This window comes from Littorina saxatilis, unplaced genomic scaffold (genome assembly GCF_037325665.1).
Source record: "Littorina saxatilis isolate snail1 unplaced genomic scaffold, US_GU_Lsax_2.0 scaffold_323, whole genome shotgun sequence".
Lineage (NCBI taxonomy): Eukaryota > Metazoa > Mollusca > Gastropoda > Littorinimorpha > Littorinidae > Littorina > Littorina saxatilis.
The window spans coordinates 122,608-134,664 of NW_027128035.1; the positions used below are offsets into that span (position 1 = coordinate 122,608).

Consider the following 12,057-nt stretch of genomic DNA (forward strand, 5'->3'; position numbering starts at 1 on the left):
AACATACCGATTTCTTGTTGTGCATGCAGTTTGTCCACACACACTATCTTTTGCAGGGCCGGACCCAGGGGGGGGGGGGGGGGGGGTTCCAAGGGTTCCGGAACCCCACCCCTAGAAAAAGCATGTACCTTGCTTTGAGTGTGTGGTTTTTTTTGGGTTTTTTTAAATACATTTTGTGTGTGTCTCTAACAAATTTTATTCAATGTGAAATCCGATGAGAAAAGGGTACCCCCCCCCCCCCACCAACTCACACTGACAGGCCTTAACCCTCAAAACAAGGCCCAGAATGCACCAGATTGCACAGATTTTAACCGTTTTTCAAAAATGTTCCGGGGGAGCATGCCCCCGGACCCCCTAGTTCGCGCGCCTGCTTTGCAGGCGCGCGCTTGTGGCTTAGCCACTTCGCTGATTTGCCCCCCCCCCCCCCCCAAAAGGAGGAAACCCCCCCCCCCCTTACAACTCATTTGGTCCGGCCCTGTTTTATTACCATGTGACTGCATGTGTACATACTGTGTACTACACCTTCCACATTTTAAATATACTGAAAGGCATAAATTCTGCAAATAGTGCATTGAACGATTTTGCTCTCAAACGAAAATCAGATTGAACCTGTAATTTGTAGTTGACATCTTGAGTGTCGGAGCAAAATGTTTCACGCTGTCAGCGTGCGCTTTGCAGTATTGCTGATCCAGCCACAGCTCACTGTGCTAATAAAGACAATGGGCTGAACGGGAGACAATAACGTAAAAAAGATAGTGTATGGCCCTATAAAATGCAACAGGCTGTTTGGCTGTATCAGATATCGCAATCATGCCACAACTTGATGAAGGAGAGAGACAGCAAGCGATTGGGATGCTTAGAGCTGGCCAAAGCATTGAACGTGATGAACACTGAACGTTTTACAAAATCATTGCGCTTGGACTCAGTCACGTTTTTTGAAAAATTGTCATTTCATGAGGTTCTATTCAAAATCAATAAAGCGAAGGTTTATAAACACTAAAATGGCCAATAAATAAAATATTCAAACATTGAAAACATTCACCACTGAGTTGATTTTTTGTGATTTTTTAAAGTTCAGTTTGCGGAATTTATGCCTCTCGGTATATTATTCCATTATCGATACTGCTACTATCGCCACTTCACCTTCTGCTGCTGCTGCTGCTGCATAATTATATTATCTTGATTGGTTTGATGGCTGGTTGGTTGATTGATTGATTAAGTGATCGATTTATTAACTGATTCAGCGATTGTTTTGTTTCAGATTCTGTGGAGATGGAACATGTCTGAGCAGAACTGAAACTGTCGGCACTCTTGAATGGATTACTGTGACGCCACCAAGATGTCACCAAGATTATGAACGCTGGACCCAGTATGATGGAATCCGTTTTAAACGACGCTGTTCATAGCACAAATGACAGCTCTTCCGTTTGAATCTTGAACGAAAATGAAGTGATACGAGCAAAGCAAAACGTCAGATACCAACACACTTGCAGCCATTTCAATTCACATCGTTATGTGATACTGGTGTTATCTTATAATCACAAGACTGAATTGACCATAGTTTTGTTTCTTCTTCACGAGAATGATGATGATGACGTTGTTCTTTGGAGGCACACCGTATTGGATATACTTGGTTGTGAAACCCTCGTAGTGACGTCACTTCCTACATATGTCTTCTGGTGCGACAATCATCAAACGTCAAATGAACAGGTGAACGTTGGACTGATTGTGTAGCATAATTGTGACCCTCCACCACGAAATGAGTCGCATGTCACCTCGCGCGGTTCTGCGCCAGGTTTAATATTAGTCCGGGGAGTGTCTGGTAACAGTGTGAGGGTCACCTTAGTCACAGGCTTGTAACTCAAACAGTTTTCGCTCTTTTCTAAAACGGTATTCACCACTGGATAGAGCATAAACAACTCTTTAGGAAAATGTAAAAATATGAAAATCATGCAAAGGTGACATGCGACTCATTCCGCGGTGGAGGGTCACAATTATGCTTTAATGTAGGTGTGCGCGTGGACGAGGACAGAATGGTGTCTGTCTTTACCTCTCTCTCTCTCTCTCTCTCTCTCTCTCTCTCTCTCTCTCTCTCTCTCTCTCTCTCTCTCTCTCTCTCTCTCTCTCTCTCTCTCTCTCTCTCTCTCTCTCTCTCTCTCTGTCCCTCTCACTCTCGCTCCCTTCCCCCGGCGTCTTTCTGTCTCTCTCAGCCGCAATCCACATACACACCTCAAAGCAAGGAAAGTAGCTCTGATCTCACTTTCTCCCCCACACAGGTCCGATATATCCTCAGAGCGCCTGCCGCTGAGACAAGTGCGCGAGCACCGGAAGTATCACTTCCTCGTCGACTCCTCGACCTCCACCAGCAACGACACCAACGCCAACCACGACGACGACACCACCGCGACCAGCTTCACCACCGTCGCTAGCGACAACGACGGCACCAGCGATGACATTGTGTTTATCAGCCAGGCTCCCGGGGGCCCACAAGACTCCTCGGAACCCATCTTTGCTGTTCCGATTGTGTGCGGTTGTGGACAACCCCAAGGTGTCTTGGGCAGACAGGGCGACGGCTACCACCACCATTACCACGGTGAGAGGTACATTCAGCAAGGTCACACTTCTCCTGGCATGCGAGATCACAGAGGAGGAGGTTTAGGAGGAGGAGGAGCAGGTGGAGGAGGGGGAGGAGGCGTGGGGAGATTCTCCTTTGCAGTCTCGGGAGGAGGCAGCAGCGGTCAAAGCTCTTCGTCGTATTCCAGCAACGCTCACGTTCCGCTGTCTTCCGAGACCAAGTCACGAACCTCAGCGTCACTATCTGGAGGCAGGAACAGCGACGCGGGCGGGTACAAAATCATCAACAGCATCATCACCAACGCCGCCCCTACCGTCAACCACCCTGCCCCCCAACGCCGGAGCAACACCGCCTCACCTTTAGCCACCAACAGGTACTCCAGCGAGAAGCACTTCCCCACAGAAACCACCCCTCTCACCATCACCTCCACCACCGCATCCGCTCCATCCTCTAACTCCCCTTCCACCACCGCCACCACCACCATCACCACCACCACCACCAACACAAACTCTTCATCCCCTACAGACTCGGACCCGAATTCACAACAATCAACAACCTCAACCAAATCCGGAGTGTCCCCTATCCTTCTACTGTGGTCGTTGCTGACAGTGTTAGTCGCAGGCACGTGCACTTTCGCCTTTCTTCAACCTTTCTGGGTCATGCACGTGGATCTCGTGCACACGTTCGGGATGGTCAGCTACTGCTTCATGGACGTGGGGCTGGACAGGTCACAGGAGGTGTGCTCGGCGTACGGGGGGTACCACCACCTGGCCAACATCCCCTCGGGTGCGTGGCAGGCCGGGTGCGTTCTGTACGGCGCGGGGTGCGTGATGTTGTGCGTGTCATCGTGTCTGGCGTTGAGTAACCTGGGCATGGCGGGGAGGCATGCACCCCGGGTATCGCTGGTGGCCGGCTACCTGCAGGCTATTGCTGGTGAGTTTGTTTGTGTTTGGGGAGGGGTAGGGGGAATGTGGTGGAGGTGATGGTGTGTTTGGGTGTGTGTGTGTGTGGGGGGGGTTAAGGGTGTGTGTGTGTGTGTGTGTTCGGGCGTGCGTGTTTGTGTGTCCGGGGGTGTGATTTTGTGAGTTTGTGTGTGTGTGTGTGTGTGTGTGTGTGTTCGGATGTGTGTGTGCGTGTGTGTGTGTGTGTGTGTGTGTGTGTGTGTGTGTGTGTGTGTGTGTGTGTGTGTTGACATGCATACTGGCGTGCATGCGTGCATTCGTGCATCGGTTTGTCTGTTTGTCCGTCTTTCTGTCTGTCTGTCTGTCTGTCTGTCCCGCTGCGTCTATGTAGGTGTGTCTACTGTCAGTTTACCTTGTTTGGCTGTACCTCTCTCGTACCCCAAGCTTCCTGCCTGTGTGTTAGAGAGGGCAAGTGGAGACCTTGCATTCGAAGATCTTGACTTGCGCATTCCAAGGCTTGGGGTGCGATGAAGGTTACCACCAGCCTGTCTATTGCGCACTCACGTGCAGGTCTTGCACAACCATTATGATTCCTCCGACTCAAAAACAATGCAGTGCGCGGTGTGTGTATATAAACCTGTTCACGCATTTTGCCAGGAATAGCAACCATCAGTCACCATCTGGGAGAGAATTATTGTAAGCAAGTTGTCAAACACCTACTTCAGGTGTTCTTGATCAGACCAAAGTTTTGCTCACAGCGAGGTTGCTTTTTGCAGTTCGTAAAACACGCATTTACTTAAAGATACTCTACTTCCCGTTAAAATACACACACACGCACGCACGCACGCACGCACGCACGCACGCACGCACGCACATACACACACACACACACACAACCACACACACACACACACACACACAACCACACACACACAACACACACACACAACACACACAACACACACAACACACACACTTAAACGAGCAATTAATGTCAAGGTATTGATACAAAAAAGATCGAACGCACGCACGCAAACAGTCACTATACTTCGACGGAGTGATCTTTTACATGGACAGACAGACAAACACTTATGATACAGATAATTAACTTCTCTCAACATCTTCAGAGAAACTCGCTGGCGAGACGCTGGCGATGCAATCTGAATTTTGAGATTTTGGAAATTCTGAATTTTGGAACGTTACCAGTCTTATCTGTATTGGGATGTGTGTCTTTAACGGTTTGGGCGTGCAACTGAGTCAAAACAGCGCAGACAAGCGTTGTAGCAAAGGGCGGGACGATTGATTGAAACGTACCTGACATAACTTCTCCCTGTCAGACCTAACGGCGCTTAAAGCCATCGTCAGGCTTATCTTGTCAGCATAGGAAGAAAGGCCGTTTAAAGATGATGTCCTGTCGGTGTAAAGTATTCGGCTCATCATCTCAGATCTGACAAGGTTTGCACTCCACCTTGACGCATACCGGACATGTAAAGCCTGGGTGTTCTCTGATAATGTGCAGGTTTTTTTATTTTTTTTATTTTTTTTAATATTTTTTTAACATGAACTCAATTCATATAAGCCAGTAGTGGATATTTGTGACCCTCCACCACGGAATGGGTCGCATGTCACCTTTGCATGATTTTCATATTGTTACATTTTCTGAAAGAGTTTTTTATGCTCTATCCAGTGTTGAAACCCGTTTTAAAAAAGAGCAAAAACTGTTTTAGTTATAAGCCTGTGACTAAGGTGACCCTCACACTGTTACCAGACACTCCCCGGACTTATATTAAGCCTAGCGCAGAACGGTGCGAGGTGACATGCGACTCATTTCGTGGTGGAGGGTCACAGTTAAGAAAACCATTCATCAAGAAATGCATGTCTACTCACCATAACTGGCAACTAGGATGTTATATGTACCACCACTGCAATTTCTCCATGTGAGATAATAAAGTTAATTTGATCTGATTTGATTTGATTTGATGTTAATTTGGTTGTGGTATAAGACCAAGTTGAGGGGTAATATTTTCCAATTAACACTTTGTACCCACCTATGTTGACCAATTGTGGTTTTTTTAGCCGAGACCAGCTGTGCTGCAGCAGGTCACTCAGAATTGTAGTAACTGTGTAAAACTGTGTATCAACACGCTGGAATGCAGGCGTTAGATCGACGTTACAGGAAGCGACTGAAGCTAACAGTCTGAGCAAAATGCGGATATGTGCCGAATGAGAGCAGATGCAATGTAGTGACTATGTGTGCACGGCCATATGATATAGCTATTCTGATGAACACGTGGGGGAATTCGGGGGCTGTGATTGGATGGTCTCTTCCGATCATCAAAGCATAATGCGGCGGAAGTCGGCCATTTTACTCAATATCCAAAAGCATATTGAGAAAAATGGCCGACGCATGATTCCGGTTCACCCATCTGTACCACGGCGATGTTTCTATCGACAACAGCATACACTGACAACTTAAAAGGCTGTTTCAACAACTGTGTTGTGAAGTCGAATGCACTTGGAGTCAGTTTTTCTTACAAAGTCAGAAAGCGTGTAGCGGTGTGCATGTCTGCGCGAACATGATGCGCGTAAGAAGTTTGTCTGCTATCAAAACCTGAGATCAACGCATCGATGCAAAAACTGTCATTTTGTAAGTTTGGAACAACAAATCAAGGTCATAACAGCTATATAATCGCTATTGTGTTTTCAGCGTAGCAATAGGGTCCGATATTTAGACTCGAACAAGTATAATGCGACTCGTCTTCGACTCGTCGGCATTATACTTGTCTCGTCTAAATATCGGACCCTATTGCTACGCTGAAAACACAATAGCTATTAATATCCGTACCTGGGAGATAATGAGTTTGTTTTTAGTTGTTTTAAAAAACATTTTTTTACCACAGTTGCATGCAGGATGCTCCAACACATATTATTTGCCTGATTTTCATCCAAGCGGAGCGCGGGCGGAGCCCGCGCGTAGCGAGGTAGTTTTTTTTTTCATCTCCCAGCACTGAAATTTTTTTTGCCAAGTGGTGTCTGTCTGGACATTGTTCTAGAATTCATCTTTTAGCACAATATTAGCGACACTGTTTGGACAATTCTATTAAAATTAGGCGTACAAACTGATTTTGTTTCGGGGAATCCTCTCAGAGGATCAGAATTTTCATATAATATCATCGGAAGCTGTTACAACGGGAAAATGTGAAACTTTTGTCACTTTTTAACATGGAATTTCATCTTTGAGCGTTTCAAGCGGACTTTAATAAAATAGTTATTTGCGAATTAAGCAGCGGAAGACACTCACCGGTTCAACATGTGTATGGTCATTAAACCTCAAAACATTTCAGTAAGTGGTTTAGACAAACACCTCGGACATGTGAGGGTGACTGGTTTGTAGCTGAAGAGTTTTTTTCTAAAGTGTGTTCTAAATACAAATGACGTACTGGTAATGATGTAATGAGTTGTTCTAATCTTGTTCTTGGAACTCTTGCTGTTCCAAGCTTGTTCTTAGCAAGTCTTGGTGACGAGAACAAAGACTATCAATGAAATCTTTAGAAATAACCTCTGACAACGACGACGATGACGACGACGACGACAACAACAACAACAACAACAACAACAACAACAACAACAACAAAAACAACAACACGAGAACAACAACAATCACGACAACGAACATGACAACAACAACACCAACAACTACGACGACAACTACAACGACTGGGTTATGATGACATCACCAATGATTTAAAGGCCGTTAAAAAATCGTTAAATCCTATTTCTTCACTGATTCTTATGAAATTTTAAAGGTAGGTTTGTTGTTCCCAACTTATTTTCACTCCATACTTTTCCAGAAGAAAAACATAATTTTGGCAGTTAAAAACCGTTAAATTTCAATTCTTCACCGATATTTATGAAATTTTGTGGGTAGGTTCGTTGTCCCCAACTGATTTTCACTCTATACTTTTCCAGAAGAAAGACATAATTTTGGCAGTTAAAAAACGTTAAATTTCAATTCTTCACCTATCTTTATGAAATTTAGTGGGTGGGTCCGTTGTCCCAAACTGAATTTTAAGACATACTTTTCCAGACAAAAAACCTTATTTTTGGCAGTTAAAAACCGTTAAATCTCAATTCTTCATCGATATTTATGAAATTTTGTGGGTAGGTTCGTTGTCCCCAACTGATTTTCACTCCATACTTTTCCAGAAGAAAAACATAATTTTGGCAGTTAAAAACCGTTACATTTAAATTTTCACCTATCTTTATGAAATTTAGTGGGTGGGTCCGTTGTCCCAAACTGAATTTCAAGACAAACTATTCCAGTCAAAAAAACTTATTTTTGGCAGTTAAAAACCGTTAAATCTCAATTCTACACCGATATTTATGACATTTTGTGGGTAGGTTTGTTGTCAGATTTGACATGATGGCAGAATTGAAAGTGTGAGATATCCTGATGTTTCACAATTTATGCTGCATAATTCAGCCCCATAGGCGCTTGAATTTTAGGTGGAGTTGGGGTTTTTTTCAGCCCAAACCAGTAACCCCCACATGGTTTTCATGTCCCTTTCTGAGAGACTTCAAGAAGTTTCAATTTGACGTCATGATTAGCCTGCCGCATTAGCAAGTATGAAAACACGTCATCGATGACACATTTTAAGAGAGAGAGAGAGAGAGAGAGAGAGAGAGAGAGAGAGAGAGAGAGAGAGAGAGAGAGAGAGAGAGAGAGAGAGAGAGAGAGAGAGAGAGAGAGAGAGAGAATCATGTACACACAGATGGACGACTTCGCTTGGGGTATGTACTGCCCGGCAGTACACATCTACTTTATTTTTATTTTATTTTTTTTAATTTAGGCGGGGAGCATCCTTCTTCCTTGATCTTTTTCTTTATAACATAATCAACTTTGTATTATATGTGACAGGGGAGGCTACCGCTCCTTTCACAGCAGACTCTGCACCCGAGTTGTTGGCCTTTAAGTCAACACCCGTGGTTTGTGGAAATTTGTTTGTGATGGGGTCTGGTAGTTTCCGATTGTCTGTATGTTCATGGAAACCTTCTAGTCGGGTAGCTGAGTTCAGAAAAGTGCAACATGCTAAACGTTGAGGGTTACAAGCATCCACCTGGTCTCAATGGAGAGTCTGGACGTGGAGTAGTGTAGTCTAGGTAGGTGGACATTCTGAATTTGGTTTGTTTGGCCGCCATGACACTTTTCAAAATGGCCGCCTGAAAATCTTATGCGGGCCATATCTCACGTGTTATATGGACTAAAGTGACAAACTAAAGGGCTATATATATGTATTTTGACATGAAGAATTCAAATATGCAAGAATAAACATGATCTAAGTAGGTGGACATTCTGAATTTGGTTTGTTTGACCGCCATGACACTTTTCAAAATGGCCGCCTGAAAATCTTATGCGGGCCTTATCTCACGTGTTATATGGACTAAAGTGACAAACTAAAGGGCTATATATATGTATTTTGACATGAAGAATTCAAATATGCAAGAATAAACATGATCTAAGTAGTGCATTGTATGATTACTTCGAAAAATATGTCAGATCGCAGATGATCAAGCGATGGAACACGTCAACAAAACTGGAAAAGTCGCTGGAGGACTTGTTGGCATTACAAAAACAGACACAGCCAGGGACAGGTGGTCTCTGACACTCAGCGCAAGGTCTCAGCTGGCTAAGGACACTCAGGCCATGTTTGGCCTGTCTAGTGCTGCTGATGAAGATGACGAGCACGACTGTGCACACAAGGACTTCGGGAAAAAGAGGTTGAAACAGGATCAAGATGATCTACAGAAACTCATCAACTTGTTTCAGACATTCAACCCCTTTGCTCACCCATCACCAGACCTGATTTCACTCACAACTTGTGACGTTGCCAGTGATGTTGTGAAACATGACTTGCTAACAGCAGAGGAAACAGGAAAGGAAGTCATCTCAGAGTTTGTGCAGAAAAGATTTGTCCTGAAAGAGACTCTTTTCCATGACAGAATCAAAACCAAGAAACTCTGCACCTTGGAGAGCATGTACACACTTGAAGTCAACACTGGAAAAGGAGAACACTGTTGCCCTCAAATCCGACAGGGACTTGTTCAGACGTGTGATAACAGCTATGGAAGCAGGACGGGATGTTGACATCAACAAGATGTTGGAACAAGAGCTTTGTGGAGTGCCTCTCTCGCTAGCAACTGCTGACTGCAGATTGCGACTGCCAAGAAACAAAGCTGATCTGGCCAAAATACTTCAGCAAAATTTGCCACAGAATGCTGCTCCAGCTCCAAGCACAACCTGCACCATAGTTGATGGGATGGCGATGATACAAGTCTTGGGGAATCGGATGGGAGCAAAGACTTTAGGAGAGTGGAGTGACAATGTTGCAGAACACGTTGACAAGTACTTCTCACACTCCTGCACCAGAGTTGACTTGGTCTTTGACAGGTACATCAAACAAACAATCAAATCGACGACTCGAGGCAAGAGAACGGACGGCAAGAAAGGGATAAGAAGGAATGTACTGTCACGCACTCAAGCTCTAGGCAAATGGGACAGATTCATACTATTGGAGGAGAACAAGGCCAGCTTGGCCAACTTCCTTTGCGAAGAGCTGGCAAAAAATTTCAGGAATGAGCCTGGAAAAGAGCTGGTGCTGAGCGGTGGCTTTTCTGATGCCGAAAAGGTCTGGTCGTCATCTGACAGAGATGTCACACATCTGTCATCTGCTGAGCATGAAGAGGCAGATACCAGAATGCTTCTTCATGCCAAAGAAGCAAGAGAACAAGGATATCCACAAGTAGTCATCGTCAGCCGTGACACTGATGTTCTTGTTCTACTTGTCGCTCACCAACCACAGCTCAGTATCTTTGTGTGGATGCAAACAGGAACACCCCGGAAGAAGCACTTTGTGCCTGTGCATCAAATTAACATCACTGACCAACAAAGAGAATCATTGCTGGCATTCCATGCAATCACAGGTTCTGACAGCACCAGCCAGTTTGCTGGCATTGGGAAGAAATCTGCATGGAATGTTTTCCTCGACAATCCCCATCTTCTCCAAAGACTTGGCATGGAAGACTTTCCTGATGAGGAAGTGCTCATGGATGCAGAATCATTTGTCTGCAAACTCTACAACCCGAACACCCAGCACACGTCCACACAGCCGCTGCGATGCGACGTTTTCCACAGCGTGAAGAAAACGCTTGAGAACTCCCCCCCCCCCCCCACACAAGATGCTTTGAACCTACACATCAAGAGATCTCACTACCAGGCACCTGTGTGGAGGCGGGCTCTGGAAACTAAGCCACACCTACCGGCTGTTGTCAACAGTGGATGGACTGAGCTGGTCACGAAGGAGACTGGCGACGTGATTGAGCCCATCCTGCTGAGTCGTGCACCCACAACTGACACAAGACAACGTTTTCTCGAGCTCATAGATTGTGGCTGCACATCTTGTGCTACAAGACGCTGCAGATGTTGGTCCAGTGGACAGGGATGCACAAGAGCATGCCGATGCAAAGACTGCAGAAACCCACACACTTTGGCAGGGCTACGCAACTAAGCCTTGAAATACCACTTTGTGCCTGAGAAACTATTGTTCTGTTTCCATGGAGGCATGTAGCCTGTCATACTCAGTGATCCAGAAGCGACAAATCGTTTCTTATAATGTTACATACCCATTATTGTGCCATCATTACATGTTCATTGCTAAAAAGGAAAGACCTAAGTAACGAGTGTAATGCATAAACGTTTGTGCATCATGTTGTACTATGGTATTTGACATTGTTCTTGTGTATTGAAGAGTCAGAGTTGTTGTGTACTGAAAGTGCATAATTAGCATGATAATTATGCTATATAGTATCATTGGTGTTTCAGAAGTATTACAATTTTCAGTTTATATCATCACCCAATGTTTGTATTTTCTTGTCATCATTGATTTCAATTTGTTGTTCTCCAAAGCAATATGGAGTAAACTCTTTGGACGCTGATATGGCATTGTCTAAGATAGCAAATTCAGAAAGATAATACTTAATAAATTCGAACATCGCACAGAGCTATTTTGTCAAATATTTAATTTTTGTAAGGAAATGTGAATGTTAGGGTTATTTTTTGTGCCACCATTGACTTTTTCATCATGCAAAACATAGGAATTGACTCCATGTTTTTGAGTTTATCCCAAATATAAGCTGAGATATGAAGAAAAATGTAGATTGTGGCGGCCATTTTAAAAAGTGTCATGGCGGCCATAATATCCAAATTCAGAATGTCCACTTACTTAGATCATGATTATTCTTGCATATTTGAATTCTTCATGTCAAAATACATATATGTAGCCCTTTAGTTTGTCACTTTAGTCCATATAACACGTGAGATATGGCCCGCATAAGATTTTCAGGCGGCCATTTTGAAAAGTGTCATGGCGGCCAAACAAACCAAATTCAGAATGTCCACCTACCTAGACTACACTACTCCACGTCCAGACTCTCCATTGAGACCAGGTGGATGCTTGTAACCCTCAACGTTTAGCGTCCCATTTTTTTGGCAAGCTGCAGATTTCAGCTACCCGACTATTCGGG

General features: G+C 44.5%; 1 protein-coding gene across 1 annotated transcript; it reads left to right on the forward strand.

The window, feature by feature from the left end:
• The first annotated feature begins 1,264 nt into the window (after positions 1 to 1,264).
• Positions 1,265 to 4,648, forward strand: LOC138956402 (serine-rich adhesin for platelets-like). Its single transcript, XM_070327767.1, has 3 exons — positions 1,265 to 1,710; positions 2,277 to 3,508; positions 4,605 to 4,648. The coding sequence occupies exons 1-3, from the start codon at positions 1,670 to 1,672 to the stop codon at positions 4,646 to 4,648; spliced, it is 1,317 nt and encodes a 438-aa protein (XP_070183868.1). The 5' UTR covers positions 1,265 to 1,669.
• The last annotated feature ends 7,409 nt before the right edge of the window (positions 4,649 to 12,057 follow it).

Excerpts from the sequence above, each read along its gene's own strand:
- LOC138956402 (XM_070327767.1), top strand. The coding sequence starts at position 1,670 with ATGTCTTCTGGTGCGACAATCATCAAACGTCAAATGAACAG. Across the intron at positions 1,711-2,276 it reads ATCAAACGTCAAATGAACAG|GTCCGATATATCCTCAGAGC; the intron begins GTGAACGTTGGA and ends TCCCCCACACAG. Across the intron at positions 3,509-4,604 it reads CTACCTGCAGGCTATTGCTG|AGAAACTCGCTGGCGAGACG; the intron begins GTGAGTTTGTTT and ends CAACATCTTCAG.